General features: G+C 43.7%; 1 protein-coding gene across 10 annotated transcripts in view; it reads right to left on the bottom strand.

Moving 5' to 3' along the window:
• Nucleotides 1–3,683: 3,683 nt before the first annotated feature.
• TBCK (TBC1 domain containing kinase) overlaps nucleotides 3,684–22,189 on the bottom strand; it is a 328,992-nt gene continuing 310,486 nt past the window's right edge. For all 10 annotated transcript variants that reach the window (XM_088479472.1, XM_088479469.1, XM_088479464.1 and 7 more), the window contains one exon: nucleotides 3,684–6,447. In XM_088479472.1, the coding sequence (XP_088335598.1) occupies nucleotides 6,337–6,447 (111 nt within the window). In that variant the 3' untranslated portion in view covers nucleotides 3,684–6,336. The remainder of the gene's footprint in view (nucleotides 6,448–22,189) is intronic.

Here is a 22,189-nt window from a genome sequence, read left to right as displayed (position 1 = left end):
ACAGGGCTCTGTGATTTTTTAGAGTGGCTCAGGGCAGATCCTGGAAGATTTGAATTTGCTGCCCATCAATATCAGTGTTGTCCAGGCAATGGGCCTTGCAGAGAATGTTCTCTTTCTGAGTGTAATAATACAGATGATAAATTAGTTGTCTTGTGTGGTTGGTTGGAGTACCTACCAGTCAGAGGGCCTGGTGTGCTCTATCACACATTATAAATGAGCTTGATCTTGGTATAGAACAGTGGTTCCCAAACTGTATGCCGTGGCACCCTGGGGTGCCTCAGGACACTTGCAAGGGTGCCTCAGGTTGGTGGTCCAGCACCAAATCAATTTATTTATGGTCAATGTAATGTAAATATGTGAACAAACAGTATGTGCAACTCTGTCCACCACCACATAACTGACCCTAAGTACAGGGCCATAACTAGGGTAGTGTGACCAGTGCCATGGCACCGCAGGGCAGGGGGCGCTGTTTGGGCCTGTCAATTTTCCTGTTTATTATCATTCTAACTTGTAGCTTCCTCCTCTTTTATCCCCAGCATCTCCTGGCCTCTCCTATCTCTTCCCTGGCCCCTTCACCATGAGGCCATGGCCCTTTTTCAGGTGCACTGTTTTGTCCCTAATTAAAAAATGAGGGGGGCGCCAATGCTCTCTCTGGCATGGCACCAACAAGTCTAGTTACGGCTCTGCCTAAGGATGACAGGTAAGCACAATTTACTTCACTTTACATTTTTTTCTGAATTTCTCAATAACAAACTTTTGGCTTCGGATTGCCGTGGAAACAATACTGATACTCTAGGGCGCCGTGATTCAAAAAAATTTGGGAACCACTGGTAGAGAATATTGTTAAAGATTCTGCTGTCAGCGTTTATGAGGCCCTGTGGCATGATGTCCTCAAAAATGCCTCTGATCCGCAAGTTGTTTTTCCTCCCTCTATTATCAAGGTCATCTTGCAGACTCTGGGGGTGTTTGAATTCTGTCACCTGATGTAACAGAATGGTCCACAAGCGCTGTTAGTGACTAGATATTCAGGATCTTCCGTATTCATGTTAGAATAAAGGTATTCCTTCTCCAAAAAAAGAGGACAGAAAAACCACTGTGTTTCTAAAACATGGATATGACCACAATGATCTTCTTTTATGTCCACACTCACCTAAAGACAGTGAGGTACAGTATGCGCCTAACAAGGTTTATTTAGTACTTCTGGTTTCAATTCTCTATATACCTTGATAACACCTTTGTTAAAGAATGATCAAGGTCAAAAAGGCGTCATCAAAAAAGATTCATAGCTTTCATTATAAAAAATGTATTAAAATACATCCATATTCTTAAAGAATTCCCTAAAGGCAATGGAAAACTGTCTCAAGAGGATACTAAACCTAAGGCTGCATTCACCCTATCTCATCCTGGTATTCACCTGCTGTCTCCTAAGCAGAGTGGCACAGCTGTGCAGTGTACCTGTTCAGAGGGAGAGTGCTGAGGTGGATTAGGCTGCACACCTTTATCTCCAGGAACTGCTAACGTTTCAGGCCCAGGAGGGACCAACAGAGAGAATTCAGGGGGTGGGGAGGCAGTCGGGAGTCTGTATTAGCTGGGGGCCATGGCACCATTACCAGCACTGAGAGCAAGGACAGGCTGGAACCCCATGGCCGCATGCCGGTGTGTAAGTCACAGTCAAATATTTGCCGTGGACGGGTCCACTAGGAGAACAACAGGGTACCTCCAGGTAAATAGAGATGGTAACTAAACTGACACAAGGGGTATGTCCCCTGCAGAAAGCCTAGGCTGGAGGAGTTCCGACCCCCAGGCCACTCCGACCCAATAAGAATAATTTTAAAATCATTGAATGTAAAGTGCTTATGTGCCTTTGAGTAGCTCTAATTTGCAACTTCCTGTTGCGTTTTATGCTGGGTGGAGGTGTTGTCTAGCTCAGGCTGTATAAATATCATCAAGTTTTCTAAAATTCCACAAATTCTAATGATGATGATCAATGTTTTTATGTTGTGCATCTTTAATTTACATTGTAGCAATGTAATTCATAGTGGTTATACCCTACTAACCAATACATAGCTGCTTTACCATGCGCAGGGAGCATGCTAGGGTTTGCTGGGACCAGAAATGCACTAGAATTTTTTAATATCTATCTTTTACAATTTTTCACCCCAAGATCCACTGCACTGGTGTGTTTGGAAAGAGCTCTATCCTTGTAACAGCAGCCGCAAAAAATAGGACTCCTGATAGGCATATCTCAGGCTGTGCCCAGGTCTGACTTCCTTATTTTACAGTGCTTACGCTTGCCCACCCCTGCCATTATGCATCATGGTTCTCTAAGCAGAAGGAGTCGGAAGTGTAAGATGAGTCAAACGTACCCATGCACATCACCCATTCATGTTTGGCAAACAGCCGTAAGCCCAAATCAGCATCAGCCCCAGAGCATTTCAATGAGATAATATGATATATATTTTTATAATAACCAACAGCCAGGTGATTGTAAAGGCACAAATGTGTTTTCTGCTGTTACCTATTATGCTTTGGGATTAGTATACCTCCCCTTTCACTACATGGTAACTTTCCCCGGTCATTGGGACTGATTCAGATTTGGAGGCTATTGTTACCGCAGACGCGATATTTTGAGTTGAGGATGAATGAAATTATGCTAATGGAACAGATGCCGGTACAGAGATGCCCACCAGAGCGTTTGCAAGCTGTCCGCAACTGCGTACACATACGCAGCATCGGATGCAGATCGTGCAAACATTGACTGCTTGAATAAGTCTATAGTCACTCAGAATGGTCGTCGTAACGGAGACACTGGTGCGTCTGTGTACGGGATCGCAGTCACGCCTGCGGTTTTAGCTGACACTCCCCATTGCCTCCCCCAAACGCTGCCTTCCTGTCACTCGCACTGCAATTAAAGGATTGCAGCGTGCGACTACGATATGTAACTTTCCTTTCATGTTTTGCATTTGGGAATAGAGCCCCACTAATGATTAATTTGTCCTGGGGATAAATGTGCATGTCTGGGTGCCATCCAGTTCTAGGCCCTTTATTTATTATAGTCTGGCATCCCACCCTTCCCATAGCCAAGTATTGCTGTATTGTCATATTATAATATTTAATTTACTCATTCAGTCTTCCCTGCTTAATAAGGTATCATGCTCTGCCTCCGTGCAAATGAACAAACTGTCACCCCAATTCATTGTGACTACATACATTGACAAATGCTTCAATAAATACTGCCCCATCTACACATCATTAAGATACTCAATAGTAATAATAATAAAGTAAAGGTCAAGCGTCTGTGCAAATTCTAAAATTTCATTCTAGACATGACATCTAATTAATTGCTCAATACCCTGTTTAATAAAGCAAAGTTTACAGTATAAATTCCCACACATGGATTCAATATAGCAATACCTAGACCTAAGATCCTAGTACACTGCTGGGGAGTGTTTTACAATACATTTAAATATATTCTTTATATAGGCTTACTGCTAATTTACCAACTAACTTCTAGTTGAGAAAATTATCTTTCCCTTTTAAGATACAAAAATGGTGCTTATAGTCATTGTTCTGTGTTTTCATGTCATGTTTCATACCAGTGAAGCACTGTAAATTTGGGCCATTTGTAACCTTTATAAAAAAAAAAAAGGTTTATTTTATTACATTTTTTTTAAATTCACTCACAATTTTTTTTTTCCAAGAAATCAACAACATCTTTATTGAAGCAATTTCCAAGTAATTACTGTATAGATTCACATTATTCCTCGCTTGTCCATTCCTGACAATGTTTATGTATACTGGCTGTGCAATATCAAGAGGTTATACATTGTAGAACAATTGAAAAAAAAAACAAATATATTAGGTTATATGAATCGTGACAGGAGTTTAATCTGATACACACCTCTACTAGTCCAAACATCATATGCTGTTAATGATGTATTGTAATTATTTTATGTATAATTTCTAAATGTTAACAAGTGTGCTGCACACTCTGCTACTATTATGTAATATGTATTTTGTTTATGCACTTTTATATTGCTTCTAGTTGTTGTGCCCTCAGGCATCCCACTGTGTGGCTTCCTGTTTTATCAGACATGCTGGAGCCACACACTGCAGGGTGCCTACAAGTAAACTGAAGATTAGGGATGGTCCATGGGCAGTACCTGGTGAGAACATCAAATAGTTTAAAAAGACACAGGTGCAGGGCAGAAGGGGTCTCTTTCCTGGACAGTGCTTACACTGGGTTATGGCTCTGGATGGACTAAATTCAGAACTGTAAAGATTTGTCCACAAGTGGATTGTGAAGGTTTTATGGATTTTGCTACTGTGTGTATTCACCAAAAGTTGGAACACATTGAGCTCAGTCCCTCTAACATGGGAAGAGGAGTGAAGAACACTGCACAGCAGCCGGAATTGTGCATTGAAGTATGTGGGACAAAAACTGGTGAGGTGTAGGAATGTGTAATTTGCAATGTGGTGAACCCACCTGGTATTGCTACTATTATAGGTGCTGTGAGGACATAATAAAATGGTGCATTTTGCAGAAAACTGTTTTCTTAGGATATTTATTTAACCCACACTGAGGTACCGGGAAAGCCAAGGGACACACTCACAGGTCGCTTCTACATGTGAACACCCCATTGCCACCCATTGGTGACAAGCGACTAATATGGCTACGAGGCGCTCATGTGCAATTTGCAAACCATTGCGAGATGCGTCCGCATTCGGAATTGCGTGCAACTCATAACCCTCTCAATTTCTACGTTACTGTAAGTATGAGTAATGCAAAATGTCTGATGGGGAAAAGCTCCTCAACACTAGCAGTCATCTTGAAAAAATAGTGTATGTCTCTCCATGGTCACTTATTCAGTCTGTGATCTTAGTAGGAATTATTCCTTCTCCAGCCATAATTTCTAGTTCTTGTAGAAACTCCACCGTCAATAAGCCACTAATGCTTCATTCCATACTTGCCTACTCTCCCAAGTCTTTTGAGAAACTCCCAAAAAGTGGGTGGCGCTCCTGGACGCCCAGAAGAGTGGGCTGCCCACCACCCGCTGCCCACTTCTTGAGTGAGGTGGGCAGTCTGGGTCGTTGATGACATGATTTGTGCTGAATTGCTTCATTGTGGCCATGCCCCCCACTTCTGCCACAACCCCCGCAGTGCCGACTTGGCTGCCCCCTCGGAAAAAGGGGACAACCCAAAGGTCGGCATTCGGCAAGTATGCTCCATCCCTCGCAATACTTTTAGATAGTTTCATAAAAAAGCTTCTTTAGCAGACAAATCATTTCACTGTTTTCAACCCAGGCTCTATTTTAATAAATAAAGATACCTGCATACATTTGTAAAGGTACACCTGTTTACCATAAATGCCATTGGTCACATCACAGAATTATTACTTACAAGAAACTGGCACATGATAACATATAGAATAGTCACAGCAGCCGCAGACATTTACATATTTACAAGATGACTTGTTCAAGATGTTTACATCGATAGTTCATACTGGTTTCACCTATAGAAATGTAGTATGTTTGTATGTCATAAACATGTTACAAGCAGCCCACAAATATAAAAGCCTCCTACAATTCTTGTATGTGTAACAGCAGTATACAATCCTTACTAGTAGAATATCATGTCTAAAATACACAATATACATAGAATAGACTGGTAATGCTTCACCTACATCATTATGTTTATTTTAGAGCATTGAAATGGAATATTTTGCCCATGGCTGTTGGATAGTTCATCTCGCTGCAACAAGTAACTACACACATAAGTAAATATACTGGTAAACTGCACACGTGTAGAATTGGTTATCATATTTTCCTATTACTGGTGTGTGCCAAGACAGACAATTTGCAAATCCCTCCCTTAAATAGCTTAATCTAATTGGATTTGACTTGTCTCCATTTGCATGTCTTAACATATAAAGTTTGGAGAATTAACCATGATTGGTCACAATATTACAAAAAATCCTGATATTTATATTGTACAAATTTCCCTGAAAAATTATATTTTCTTGACTGTTGTAACCCAATTTGAAGCTGTACCCATGTTCAGGACTCATAGGTATGAATCTAACGAGTACTGGCCAGTGTAATAAAAAAGGATACGACACTGCAGCTCCTAGGCAGCAAACTCATTTTTAGATCACAGTTCATTTGCAGTAAATAACAGCTGTAGACAATATTTCTAGGCTGATTAGACCATGTCTGCATTGCATGATACTGGTTTCTAGATCTTCTGTTTTGGATTCAAAAGCTGAGTGGACATCAGTGTTCAGAACTGGTTTCATGAAAATATGACATGATTAGAGGTATTGGGCTTTGCAGCTCTCATATCTGAGGAGAGGGCACAGTCAGTAGGCCAGTTGGCTTCATCTTGTTTATCCCGCCATCCAGAACACAAATGCGTGGGTATCCCAGCTTCACCAGATGTGCTGCAAACTGGAACACAAGCAGTTAATGCAACTCTCTCCCACTTGATATAGATATGTTACTGATATACAACACTATAACATATTACACATGCCACCTGTATTATGGAGGGACTGCCAGAAATTGTGAGAAAGGTCACAGGCGCATAGATACATAACGAGAAAAAAGGAGTAATTTAATAAAAATGCTAGCACTGCGGCCCAATAAATTTTGATAGTGATAAGTGGTACAGTACTTATGGTGACCGGGTTACACATTTTTACTCATATACACAATTTCAAAGTCTAGTTTTTGGTATCCAGAGGTAACATTTTTTACACTTTTTTATTGCTGGCTATATAAGCATTCCTGAAACACAACATGCTGGCAGTTATTATATATTAGTAAAACTATCATATTTATACTCTTCTACTAAAATGCAGCATCAAAATGAACCACCACGATGAGTAATAAAAAACACAAGAAGTATGGTCAGAGCAGGAGGAAGCACCTGGAATATGATGCTGGAGAATACCAGATTATCGTCTTTACAGATCTAAAAGACCAATGATCAATGGTGCATAATACAGGGATATATGGCTGAGAACCTGATATAGGGGGAGCTGTATAAAACCTTACAAAGAGAAAATTGGAGAAGTTGTCCATAGCAACCTATGAGCCTCTACCAATAATTTGTCTAGCACATTCTATAAAATTATAGTTAAAAGCTGATTGGTTGCTATGGGCAACCTCCATTTTTTCTCTTTAGGTGGAAGATGTACTAAGCCTGGGAGAGAGATAAAGTGCAGAGGGCTAAAGAAGCAATCAGCTCCTGTCATTTTTCAAGCACAGTCTGTAAAGTGACAGTTACGAGCTAATTGGTTGGTACCTGATTTCTCTCTCTCCAAGGCTTGATGCATCTTCCCCTTTATGCTTTGATATATCCCTCAGTCTATAATACCCCTTTCAGATATGAGAGCTGGGAAATTACCAGGTCTATCAACCCAGCAATTTTCCGGGTCTCAGCCCGATGCTGGTAAAGAGCAGGGTCGGGGACCTGGGACTTAGGGCTTCATTCAGAGGCGGCCGTACGGTCTACGACCGCCTCAATATTTTTCCAGTGCGCATGCGCACGAGGGAGCCAGCTCCTTCGTGCGCATGCGTGAGACCCGCTACGACCGACAGCGCCAGTCGTAGCGGGTCTCTTTCCAAAGGGGGCGAGCTGTCGATGTTGATTGACAGCTCGCCCTGTTTGGAAGGCGGGCCAGGGGGTGGCAGCCCAAACGGAGGCGTTCCCATGGGAACCTGCCTAGTGATGTCAGTGGAGAGCTTCCGGCTCTGACAGAGCCAGAAGCTCTCCGGGGCTTACGACAAGTGAGACCCTACCCTAGGGTCTCGTCGTAAGCCCCGATGGTCGCGATGGTCTATGACCATCGCGACCATCACCCTAGCGGTCGTTAGAGCTGTGGGTGTAAACTCACAGCCTAACGACCGAAACAGAGGCGGGCGGTCAGGATGCAAGCGGCCGTCCAGTTTCTGAGCGACCGCTTGCATCCTCCGACTGCCTCTGAATGAGGGCCTTAATCCTGGGTTGTTTTCATTCACACTTACCTAAATCCCGGGTTGATGCGCGTTCATGTGCAAAAACCCGGGATTTAAATGTAAGTGTGAAAGGGGTATTAGAACGCTAAAGTTTTTGAGAAAGTTTACCTTTCAGCAGGACATTAATTCAAAGTACAAGGATGGGACTACAGCTCCAGCCCTCCACTTAAAAATAGGCCCATCATCATGACAGCATGAGGATGACCAGCCACCCAACTGGCCACATGATTGGCCAGAAGTCATAAGTATTAAAACTGCATTTATTCTTTCCTCACAAAATGATACGATTTTGCTACTTTTACATAATGTATATAGGGAGACATTGGAGCTGATAGTGTAGGGGGTATACACAGCACTGATCATACCCACATGGTACTGGCCACTCCCACACAGCACTGGTAACAGCTCCTCCACTTTTTAGAAAAGGCCCTTGATAACTTTCAGCCACAGGGCCATTTGGTCCTTTATCTGGCCCATGACTGGCGTGGTTGAACAAGACAAAGGTGAATGTTCTGCAACTGCCAAGTCAAAGTCCAGGTGGTAGATTTACTAAAGCTTCTAAAACAAACCAGTGGCCCATAGCAACCAATCAGTTTCTGTCTATCATTTTCTAGCATGCAATAGAGAAATCATAGCTACAATCTGATTGGTTGCTATGGGCAACACTACCACTTGTCTAATCTACCCCAAGATTTCAATCCAATTGAGAATCAGTGGCACTATTTGAAAATTACAGTCCCCAAGCGACAACCAACCAACCCAAACAATCTAGAACAAATCTGCAAGAAAGAACGGGCAAAAATAACTCACAAACAGTGCGCAAACCCGGCAGAAACTTACCTCAATAGGAACAGACTTAAAGCTGCTATTGAAGAAAGACGAGGTTATTCGAAGCACTAGTCTGCAGGAGATGAATACTTATGAAAGCAGCAATTACCGGTATTAGTTTTATTTGTTTTTTTAATCTGCAGACAAATAATGAATTATACATTTGAAGATTTAATTTAAAAGCCTACTGGTTCCCAATAAAAATACTGTCTGGAACAATCTGTGTGTTATTTGTAGTACAGACAACCCCACTGACTTTTGCGAATCTATGTATGTATTTAACATATTATATATATATATATATATATATATATATAGGCAGCAGTGGCAGCGGTACTCCTCAGTGAAGAATACGACACTGGTTACAAAGAACCTAATTTACTTCTTCAACGTTTCAATCACAATAATGATTTTCATCAGGAAGACGATGAAAATCATTATTGTGATTGAAACGTTGAAGTAAATTAGGTTCTTTGTAACCAGTGTCATATTCTTCACTGAGGAGTGCCGCTGCCACTGCTGCCTGTTTTGTGATTATCTGCAGAGGGCACCCACCTATACATGAGAGGAAGAGTGCCAAGCCGTTGTTGTATATATATATTATTTTGGCATGACTGAGATAATGAAACCTTTGATTTTTGATGGTTCAATGTACACAAACTTTGTCTAAGGCACAAATTATTAAAAATATTGTATAAAATTACCTTCAGGCTGTGTGTATAAGGTGTATATGAAACATAAATGAATTTAATTTCTGTACACAAACTTTGTTTGAGCCATAAAATTATTGAGTATATTGTATAAAATTACATGCAGGCTGTGTGTATAAGGTGTATATAACACACACACACACACACATATATATATATATAAATATATATATATATATTAGGGGTGAGCGGATTCGGTTCTACTCGGTTCCGTTCGGATTTAAAAACCGAATCTTATTGGGTATCAGCTGTCACGAGTTTTGTATAGCCAATAAGATTTGGTTTTTAAATCCGAACGGAACCGAGTAGAACCGAATCCGCTCACCCCTAATATATATATATATATACATACATACACACACTGTGTATATACAGTCAGGTGCATAAATATTGGGACATTGACAGAATTTTCATATTTTGGCCTCTATTCACCACCACAATGGCTTTGAAATGAAACAAACAAGATGTGCTTTAACTGCAGACTTTCAGATTTAATTTGAGGGTAATTACATCCAAATCAGGTAAACGGTGTAGGAATTACAACGGTTTCTATATGTGCCTCCCGCTTTTTAAGGGGCCAAAAGTAATGGGACAAACTAAACAATCCTAAATCTAACTTTCACATTTTAATACTTTGTTGCAAATCATTTGCAGGCAATTACAGCCTGAAGTCTGGAACGCACAGACATCACCAGACGCTGGGTTTCATCGCTGGTGATGTTCTGCCAGGCCTCTACTGCAAATGTCTTCAGTTCATGCTTCTTCTTGGGGCATTTTTCCCTTCAGTTTTGTCTTCATCAAGTGAAATCCATGCTCAATCGGATTCAGGTCAGGGGATTGACTTGGCCATTGCATAACATTCCACTTTTTAGCCTTAAAAAACTCTTTGGTTGCTTTTGCAGTTTGCTTCGGGTCATTGTCCATCTGCACTGCGAAGCGCCGTCCAATGAGTTCTGAAGCATTTGACTGAATATGAACATATAATATTGCCCGAAACACTTCAGAATTCATTCTACTGCTTTTGTAAGCAGTCACATCATCAATAAATACAAGGGAACCAGTTCCATTGGCAGCCATACATGCCCACACCATGACACTGCCACCACCATGCTTCACTGATGAGATGGTATGTTTTAGATCATGAGCAGTACCTTTCCTTCTCCATACTGTTCTCTTCCCATCACTCTGGTACAAATTGATCTTTGTCTCATCTGTCCATAGGATGTTGTTCCAGAACTGTAATGGCTTTATTAGATGTTGTTTGGCAAACTCTAATCTGGTCTTCCTGTTTTTGTGGCTCACCAATGGTTTACATCTTGTGGTGAACCCTCTATAGTCACTCTTGTGAAGTCTTCTCTTGATTGTTGACTTTGACACATATACACCTACCTCCTGGAGAGTGTTCTTGATTTGGCCAACTGTTGTGAAGGGGTTTTTCTTCACCAGGGAAATAATTCTTCTGTCATCCACCACAGTTGTTTTCTGTGGTCTTCCGGGTCTTTTGGTGTTGCTGAGCTCTCCAGTGCGTTCTTTCTTTTTAAGAATGTTCCAAACAGTTGATTTGGCCACACCTAATGTTTTTGCGATCTCTCTGATGGATTTGTTTTGATTTTTCAGCCTAATGATGGCTTACTTCACTGATAGTGACAGCTCTTTGGATCTCATAATGAGAGTCAACAGCAACTGATTCCAAATGCAAATGTCACATCTAGAATCAACTCCAGACCTTTTACCTGCTTAATTGATAGTGAAATAACGAGGGAATAGCCCACACCTGTCCATGAAATAGCTTTTGAGTTGATAGTCCCATTACTTTTGGCCCCTTAAAAAGAGGGATGCACATATTGAAACCGTTGTAATTCCTACACCATTCACCTGATTTGGATGTAATTACCCTCAAATTAAATCTGAAAGCCTGCAGTTAAAGCACATCTTGTTTGTTTCATTTCAAAGCCATTGTGGTGGTGAATAGAGGCCAAAATATGAAAATTCTGTCAATGTCCCAATATTTATGCACCTGGCTGTGTGTATATATATATATATATATATATATATATACACACACACATATATATATATATTCGGGATGAGCGGGTTCGGATTTCTGAAATCCGAACCCCCCGATCCGAGGCGGGAACAGAGTCAGGCTCGGGTTTTCCAGCCTGACTCAGACCTGAAATCAAGGCAAAATGTCATCATCCCGCTGTCGGATCTCGCGGGTTTTGGATTGTATAAAAGGTCCCCACGTCGGCGCCATTTTTCACTCCGGCTGTGGACAGTGAAGAGGGAGGGTGGAAGTTGTGCTGCTGTTGTCCATAGGGGCTGTGTCCACTCCAAAGTCCATAGGGGCTGGCTGGGCTGAGCTGTGCTGCTGTCATAGGGGCTGGCTGGGCTGTGTTGTGCTGATTCAGAGCCGGACGTTCTTTGAGAGTGCTCGCTCTGAATAAGGCCATCCCTGTTTTTTTTTTAAAAGATGGCCTCCTGGCTGCTTGCTAAGCTGTGGGTGACCACCCACAGCTTTAGCGAGTGGCCAGGTGACGGTCGCGATGGTCACGACCATTGTGACCATCGGGGCTTGCGACGAAACCCTTGTGGTAGGGTCTCGTTCCCGCAAGCCCCAGTGAGCTTTCGGCTCTAATAGAGCCGGAAGCTCACCCGCTGACATCACTCGTGATGTCAGTGGGGCCGCCCCCAAATGGCAGGCATTCCTTCAGGAACACCTCCGTTTGGCCAGCCAGCCCCCCTGCCCGCCTCCAAAACGGGGCAAGCTGTTAAACACAATCGACAGCTGCACCGCTTCGGTGCGAGTCCCGTAGCGATGGAGCGCCCGTCGCTGGCCAGGTCTCGAGCATGCGCATGGCATGCGCAGTTTGGGACCATCGACCCACTTGCGAGCGCTGTGCACTCGCGAGCGGGTCTGAATTAGGCCCTGTGTCCGCTCCAAAGTCCATAGGGGCTGGCTCGGCTGTGTTGTGCAGTGTCCCATAAAGGCTGTAGTCCTAAAGGGGTGCTGTAGTGTTGTCCAGGGGGTGCTCTGTCCATCAGGGGTGCTCCCCCCAAGTGCAAAAAAAATATATTTTTTTTCTGTTTGTGTGCAGTGCATCAACAAAGTAGCAGCGCCAAGCGCAATCAAGGACCGGCTGGCTCGTCTGTTGAAGGGTGGTGTAACCCCCAAAGTGCCGGAAAACATAAAAAATATTTTTTTCTGTATTTGTGTGTGCCTTAGCCGCATGTGCATCAATATCACATAAATGGAGGAATACAATTTGTCCGATAAAAATAAAATAGGGAAAGATCAAGAACCACTTCCTCCTAGTGCTGAAGCTGCTGCCACTAGTCATGACATAGACAATGAAATGCCATCAACGTTGTCTGCCAAGGCCGATGCCCAATGTCATAGTAGAGAGCATATAAAATCCCAAATGGCAAAGTTCAGGAAAATGACCTTAGAAAATAAATTTAAATCATCTGAGGAGAAACGTAAACATGCCAATATGCCATTTACGACACGGAGTGGCAAGGAGCGACTAAGGTCCTCCCCTATGTTCATGACTAGTGGTTCAGCTTCACATGACGATGGAAGCCCTCCTCCCGCTACAAAAAGGAAACGAGTTAAGCTGGCACAAGCACAGCAAAGAACTGTGCTTTCTAATTCTAAGAAGATATCACAAATCCCCATGTAGTGTCCAAGTGTGGCGACGGTTGCGATGCCTTCCCTTCCCAACACTGGACGGGAAGAGGTGTCTCCTTCCACCATTTGCACGCCCTTTGCAAGTGCTGGAAGGACCACCCACAGTCCACTTGCTGATATTCAAATTGAAGATGTCACTGTTGAAGTACAACAGGCTGAGGATATTGGTGTAACTGGCGCTGAGGAGGAAGTTGACGATGAGGATTCTGATGGTGAGGTGGTTTGTTTAAAATCAGGCACTGGGGGAGACGGTTGTTGTTCGTGGGATGAAAAAGCCCATCACAGTCATGCCTGGGCAGAAGACCAAACATTCCACCTCTTTGGTCTGAAAATATTTCTATCCAAACCGGACAACAACTGTCTTGCCATATGTAAAGGTGGAATAAGTAGGGGTAGGGACGTTAACCACCTAGGAACATCCTCCCTTATACGTCACCTGCAGCACGTTCAGAAAAAGTTACTGTCGAGTTCAGAAACTGTGGCTAAGACCGTAAGCAGTCCAGGGACACCTAAATCCCTTTTTCCTGTTGTATTCAAGCGCCTGCAAACCACACTGTCAACTCCCTCGTCAATTTCCTCCTCAGTCAGGATCGGAAGTAGTCCTGCAGGCCATGTCACTGACATGACTGACTCTCCTATCCGGGATTCCTCGGGAGGATCCTGCATTGCTACCCCAACTGCTGCCGCTGCTGCTGATGGGAGTCGTTCATCATCTCAGAGAGGAAGTAGGAACATCACTACTTCTTTTACTAAGGAATTGACCCTTCAACAGTCCTTAGCGAGGAGGATGAAGTACGACAGCAGTCATCCTGAAGCAAAGCGGATAACTGAGGCCTTGATTGCTATGTTGGTGTTAGACGTGCATCTGGTATCCGCCATTAGTGCAGTGGGATTTAGACAATTGATGAAGGTAGTGTGTCCCCGGTACCAAATCCCATCTAGATTCCACTTCACTAGGCAGGCGATACAGACAATGTACAGAGACATCAGAAAAAGTGTCCCCAGAGGCCACTTAACCAAGGACATGTGGACAAGTGGAACAGGGCAGACTAAGGACTATATGACTGTCACAGCCCACTGGGTAGATGTATGGTCTTATGCAGCAACAACAGCAGCGTCACCAGTAGCAGCATCTCAGAAATGCCAGCTCGTTCCAAGGCAGGCTACGCTGTTTATCACCGGTTTCAGTAAGAGGCACACCGCCGACAACCTCTTAGAGAAACTGAGGGAAATCATCGCCCAATGGCTTACCCCACTTAGACTCTCCTGGGGATTTGTGATATCTGACAACGCCACCAATATTGTGCAGGCATTACATCTGGGCAAATTCCAGCATGTCCCATGTTTTGTTCACACAATAAATTTGGTGGTGCAGAATTCTCTGAAAACGACAGGAGATGCTTTGGGTGGCCCGAAAAATTTCTGGCCACTTTCACCATTCAGCGACTGCATGCCGAAGACTGGAGCACCAGCAAACACTCTTGAACCTGCCCCGCCATCACTTGAAGCAAAAGGTTATGACGCGGTGGAAATCAACCCTCTATATGCTTCAGAGGATGGAGGAGCAGCAAAAGGCCATTCAAGCCTATACATCCACCTATGACATAGGCAAAGGAGGGGGTATGCACCTGACTCAAGCGCAGTGGAGAATGATTTCCATGTTGTGCAAGGTTCTCCAGCCCTTCGAACTTGCCACACGTGAAGTCAGTTCAGGCACTGCCAGGTTGAGTCAGGTCATTCCCCTCATCAGGCTTTTGCAGAAGCAGCTGGAGAAAGTGTAGGAGGAGCTAAGACGGAGCGATTCTGCTCGGCATGTGGGACTTGTGGAATAAGCCCTTCATTCGCTTTGCTAGGATTCGAGGGTGGTCAATCTGTTGAAATCAGACCACTACATTTTGGCCACTGTGCTCGATCCTAGGTTTAAAGCCTACGTGGTGTCTCTCTTTCCGGCCGACACAAGCCTGCAGAGGTGCAAAGACCTGCTGGTGAAAACACTGTCAGCTGAAGCGGAACGTGACACGTCAACAGCTCCTTCTTCATTTTCTTCCGCAACTGGGACTGCCAGGAAAAAACTTAGGTATCCTAAGCAACCTGCTGGCGGTGATGCAATGCAGACAGGACCAAGTTTGGACATCTGGTCCGGACTGAAGGACCTGGCAAAAATTTCTGACATGTCTACTGTCACTGCATCGGTGACAGCAACCAGGTAAGCATGTCAGTACCTGTACTGGCAGGAAAAAGAGGCAATTTGGAGGCCCCTGTACAAACTGGCTATTTTACCTGAGTTGCCCCCCCCCTTCAGTGTGTACTCCGAAAGAGTGTTTAGTGCAGCCGGGAACCTTGTCAGCGAAAGGCGTAGGAGGTTGCTTCCACAAAATGTGGAGAAGATGATGTTCATCAAAATGAATTATCAATTCTTCCAGGGAGACCAGCCTCCAGAAAGTACAGAGGTACCTGTGGTGGTGGATTCCAGTGGGGACGAATTAATGAGGACGACATCTTGCCTCCGTAGAGCCAGTTTGTGCAGGTACAGAGTAATTGGCATCTTGTTTTGTGGGGGCCCAAACGAACCAATCATTTCAGCCACAGTCATGTGAAATGATTGGTTTGTTAAAGTGTGCATGTCCTGATTATACAACATAAAGGTGGGTGGGAGGGCCAAAGGACAATTCCATCTTGCACCTCTTTTTTTTCTTTGCATTATGTACTGTTTGGGGCCTAGTTTTTCAAACTGCCATCCTGTCTGCCACTGCAGTGTCACTCCTAGATGGGCCACGTGTTTGTGCTGCCCACTTGTGTCGCTTAGCATAGTCACCCAGCTACCTCGGTGCAACCTTTTGGCCTAAAAACTATGTTGTGAGGTGTTCAGAATAGACTGGAAATGAGAGGAAATTAATGTTATTGAAGTTAGTAATAGCATAGGAATAGAAAAACCCACAAATTCTGTGATTTTAGCTGTTTTTATGCTTTTTTCCCAAAAAATACAGATCCAAAACATAAAACCCAGAACCCAAAACAAGAAGGGTGGTTTTGGCAAAACCAATCCAGTTCCAAAACCCGAAAAGTGGCCGATGCACACCTTTGATTATATATATATATATATACACACACATACATATACACACACACATATATATATATACACACATACTGCTGCACATATATCGATAATGTATTCATTAAACAAACAACATATATTTTACTAGAAGGTGTCATGAAAGTTCTGTAGCTCAGTGTGCTTGTGGAATGTATCAAGATATCAAATTTCCACTTTATAAGTGCTGATGTACTTACTGGTTACAAATACCTATGGAAAGTGCAAAAAAAGCAGTAAAACGAATGTGAATGTTTTGGCCATTAAAAAATGATACAAGATCCAGGTTCAACAGTGAACATGGCTTATGCAGCTGTCATGGTCCCCAAGCTGTGATTTTTGTAAAGTCTCATGTTAAGCCCACCCTATGAGTATGTGTCATAGTCTTGGAATCTCTGCTTTATTGGTGCATACACACGGTCAGATTTTTCCTTCAGATCTGAACGGTAACGATTTAAAAATCGTTCAGTCGTTCATATCTGAAAGAAAATCTGACATACCTGAACGATGGACGATGAACGATGCACGTTCCCGTTTGTCAGATAACGATATCTGACATCTGATGTGTTTGCAGTAAGACTTGGACGATTCCATTCATTTTAATTAGTCAAAAATCGTTCAATCGTTCAAAACTTTGGTAAAATCGTTCAATCGTTCATCTGACAAATTTGACAAATCTGACCGTGTGTATGCTCCATATGGAAGACAAAACCTAATTTACCCAAACATTGATGCACTCAGTTACCAGTGATATAAAAAGTTAAGAGAAGTCAAAGGTGCTGGTAATGGCATTGAGGTCCACAAGAAGATAAACCAACCTCAGGTAACATTTTGTTAATATAATTATTAGATGCAAAAAAAAGCAACACGTTTTCACACAAGACTAAGCTAATATAATATATTACTTTTTTCCATTTACACCTATTAAAAATTTAATTCTGGAGATTTATGACACATCAAACACAGTTTCTCCTGTATTTTCTCCTTCGACAGATCATGACAATACTGTTATTTATTTTATTTTACTAGACAGTCAGCTGATTTCAGCATTATACTATTGGGACTCATACCAGACATACCTATTCTTTGATACCTGACCTGATCTGATATCCGCTCCCTATCTAAAAGGCAACATTAGTGATAATACTGAAAAATAACTATATTGCAAATGTACTGTTCTTATAGAATTACAAGTATGTTATAGGGATCCGGTCAAAATCCCGACAGTCGGGACGCCGACACTTAGAATGCCGGCGCCGGAATCCTGACACCTGTCAGAATCCCAGGGCCGGCATCCCGATGGTAAGTACTGGGGGAGGGTTAGGTTTAGGGTGTAGGAGGTTAGGTTTAGGCTCAATAGGGAAAGGTTAGGTTTAGGCACCAGGGAGGGAGGGTTAGGATACTGACCGACAAGTGTCGGTTACCTGTCGGGATGCCGGCTTCCCGTACCCAACCCATTATATAATATGTTGGTTAGTCACTAAAAGGTCTATGAAAACCGAACTATTAAATGTTATCGCTCTCCCACATAACCAAACATATAATCGATTCTCAAACACAAACATTTACGAAAGATCAATTTATATACAATCTTTTCATTATGTATGCTCTTTAACATGATCAGACCACTCAACTTTGTCCTGTCCTTAAGTATCACCAGGATTGTGTATTTTATATCTTCGTGATTAACCATTCTTTCAACCCTTTGGATAAAACCAATACACTTTCAATCCAAGTATCCACCAACTGGCCCCAATTAAATGTCCCTATTGTATTGACCTGACCCTATTGTTCACCCCCCACCATATTTTGTACCATCTTTTCAGAACAAGGAGCAATTAATTGGACAGCATCAAGCGCCATCTGCTACACTATTTCTCTAATCATAGTCTGCCACAGTGATATGTGATAGGAGGACAGAGGAGACAAAGTAAGTTGCAGAGTGGAAGGGGTAGATAGAGAAGAGGACATCTAGGGACAGGACAGTACATAGATGTGTGATGGCAGCAGTGTATGGTAGAGCACCAGTGATGACAGTTCAGTTTCTTCGCAAAGGAGCAAATTCATCTCACCACAGCCCCCTGCTTCTCAAAACAACCTATGCCATGCCCCCTGCATTTCACAACAGCCTCCTGCTTCTTACTCCTGCACCCGGCATCTCATAACAGCCTCCTGCTTCTTACTCCTGCCCCCGGCATTTCACAACAGCCTCCTGCTTCTTACTCCTGCCCCCGGCATTTCACAACAGCCTCATGCTTCTTACTCCTGCACCCGGCATCTCATAACAGCCTCCTGCTTCTTACTCCTGCCCCCGGCATTTCACAACAGCCTCCTGCTTTTTACTCCTGCACCCGGCATCTCACAACAGCCTCCTGCTTCTCACTCCTGCTCGCTGCATCTCACCAGTGTCACCACAACCCAAACTGCTGCTGCCTTGCAGCAGGCTGGGGCCCGGCCACCGAGATGTGCTGGGAAGGGCAGGAGGATCATGGATGAGAGATTTTTATTGCAGCTACCATAAGCATTATTAGCAGCATGTCCCCGGGGCTGGGGCACCTGTGCATATTTCTGCAGCCTCCATGCACACCCCTCCCTAGCTGCCGAACATGGCGATGAGCAAAGTCCTCTTTGTACAATGTACCGTATATTTTCTGGGCTTCCTAACCAGGGTGCCCCTCTGCCTGAGATTAGCGCTGACTACCATTTCTAGCGCTGACTACCTATTCACTGAGGGCGTGTGGCTGAGCGGGAACATCACACTGGAGGGGGAGCATCTTCACGGTGGAGCAGTGGTGGCCAGACTCCGACTGCAGGTTCAGTGTTGGGATGGACATTGGAATCTGAAACCATCAATGTTTCTGCTCCGATGGTAGTGTTTGTACCATTTGATGGTGGCGGTCCGATGTTTACCACCATCAAATGGAAATCAGTCAATGGTGTTCCGATGGTTGTTTGTTTTTTTATTAAATTCCTGATAGCTATGCCTCTCCTGGCTCCTTCCTGGCTACTGTGACTTTAACAGGGCATCTTCATGGGTTCATTGAAGGCTGTCTCTCACACACAGTCTGCTTCAGATGTGATCCTGTGTGAGCAACAAGGCACATTGCTAGCTGATTGGCTCTCACTTTGCTGTTTCAGCAGCATGGACAGCTACTCTGCTTCAGCTTGGTATAAAATTAGATTTTTTTCTGTGACTGCTTCACTAAAATAGTCACTGCATGGTTCCCTTTTGACACAGATAAATGGTTCATACACCTAAACCTTCTTCGACCAATGCTGTATAAAATAGTGAAAACCCCATCAAAATCAGTCCAGTGGTTCAAGAGATTAGCCCAAACATACAGGCAGACCCCAGAATAGGGAACGTTGTTATATATATATATATATATATACACACACACATACATACATATACAAAGCAGATTAGCCCTTATCTCGCTCTGAAACTGGAAGCAGCGCCTCAAGGGAAACCCCTGTTAGTGGGCTCCAAAATATACAACAGATACCTGAGGGCACTAATATATAATAACAACACAATCCAACTTAATTTGATTTGTATATAAAGTCTTTACTGTGATGATCAAGATGGTTCATTAGAAGTCATATAACTTGTTTATTCAGTTCACAGGTATGTCTTCGAGTAACAATTCTCAAAATAAGACATCCTGAAAATAGACCTGCTCACCAGAAAGTCACTCAAGAAAAATGGCCGTATGGCCTCTCATTAGAAAATTCAAAATAAAATGTTTTATTTGGATAAAATACAAATATTTGCACGATTGCTTACATTTAAAACATGATATCAAAACATCCCACTGTTAATGTAGAGCAGATGTTTTATTCCAACCAGTTCACCTTAGTGTAGCTGTTATTTTCCATCCCCCTGGCCCTCCTTCCAAATTCATTGACAGCTTCGCTTCCTGGCTTCCTCACTTTCTCTCCTCTGACCTTCCCTCTTATCCTAGGTGACTTCAATATTCCTACTGATAGCCCCACAGAAGCCTCTGCCTCCAAACTCCTTACCCTCCCCTCTTCATTTGGTCTCTCCCAATGGACCTCCTCACCCTCCCATGTGAGTGGGCATTCGCTTGACCTGGTCTTCACTCACCGTTGTGATATTTCTGATTACTCCAATTCCCCATTCCCCTCTCTGACGATCACCTTCTCTCTTTTAACCTATCCCTCTCTCCTTCCCTTCCTCTACCTCCTAAGGCCACCATCACTAAGCGTAACATTGACGCTACTGACACCATTTATTTTTCTTCCCAGCTGGACTCACTTCTCTCCCCTATCCTGTCTCTCTCCTGCCCTGAACAAGCCATTTCTCTATACAATACCTCCCTTACTTCTGCTCTGAACTCTGTTGCTCCGGCGATCACTATTCACCCTCGCAGATTTACACCTCAACCTTGGCATTCCAAATGCACCAGATACCTGCAAAAGTGTTTGCAAACTGCCGAGCGACAGTGGAGAAGATCACGCTCTAAGGCTGATTTTCTCCATTTCAAATTTATGCTCTCATCATACAGTGCTGCCCTTTCCCTCTCTAAACAGTCATATTTCAAGAACCTCATCTCCTCTCAGTCCTCAAATCCCCAACGTCTCTTCACCACCTTCAACTCCCTCCTCCGCCCACCCCCTCCGCGCCTCCTCTCCTCGCTCTCTGCCCTTGACTTTGCTACCTACTTTACATCTAAAATTTACTCCATACGTCAGGATATCATATCCCACCAGTCCCCCTGCTATCCACCTCCTCTCTTCCCAGATCACCCCTCTCCTTCCATTTTACAGACTCTAACTTTCTTCTCCCCTGTATCTGGAGAGTAAGTCATGTCCCTCATCCAGTCCTCCCCCCCTTCCACCTCCCCCCTTGACCCTATCCCTTCACGTCTCCTCCGCTACCTCTCTCCTTCTGCCTGCTCCCATCTTGCCCACCTCCTTAATCTCTCCCTATCATCAGGCACTGTCCCGTCTACATTCAAACATGCCCTTGTCTCCCCCATACTAAAAAAACCTACCCTTGATCCTAACACTCTCTCCAACTACCGTCCCATCTCTCTCCTCCCTTTTGCCTCCAAGCTTCTTGAGCGTGTTCTTTACAAGCGCCTTACCACCTTTCTTTCCTCTCACTACCTCCTTGACCATTTTCAGTCTGGCTTCCGTTCTCTCCACTCCACTGAAACTGCCCTCACTAAAGTCAGCAATGACCTCCTTGCTGCTAAATCCAAGGGCCGCTACTCTCTGCTCATTCTCCTTGACATTTCTGCTGCTTTCGACACTGTGGACCACCCTCTCCTTCTGCAAATCCTTCACTCCCTTGGTCTACGTGACACTGCCCTCTCCTGGCTATCCTCCTACCTCTCTGACCGATCCTTCTCTGTCTCCTCTCATGGCTCCTCTTCTCCCCCACAGCCTCTTGCAGTAGGTGTTCCCCAAGGTTCTGTTCTTGGACCTCTCCTTTTCTCACTCTATACATCCTCACTAGGTGAACTCATCAGCTCTTTTGACCTCCAATATCATCTCTATGCTGATGATACTCAGATCTACCTTTCCTCCCCTGACCTCTCTTCTCACTCGTGTCTCCAACTGTCTCTCGGCCATCTCTTCCTGGATGTCCCAGCGATTTCTTAAACTTAATATGTCTAAGACTGTGCTAATCATCTTCCCTAAACCCTACATAATCACACTTCCCACAATTTCCTTATGAATTGATGGCACAACTATCTCCTCTAGCCCCAAAGTGCGCTGTCTTGGAGTTATCCTGGACTCCTCCCTCTCCCTCAAACCACATATCCAGAATCTCTCACAGTCCTGCCGTTTTCATCTTAAAAATATTTCCAAGATTAG

Source organism: Taudactylus pleione, unplaced genomic scaffold, assembly GCF_031769625.1.
Source record: "Taudactylus pleione unplaced genomic scaffold, aTauple2 ptg000236l, whole genome shotgun sequence".
NCBI classification, from domain to species: Eukaryota; Metazoa; Chordata; class Amphibia; order Anura; family Myobatrachidae; genus Taudactylus; species Taudactylus pleione.
This window is presented reverse-complemented; position numbering and strand designations above follow the sequence as displayed.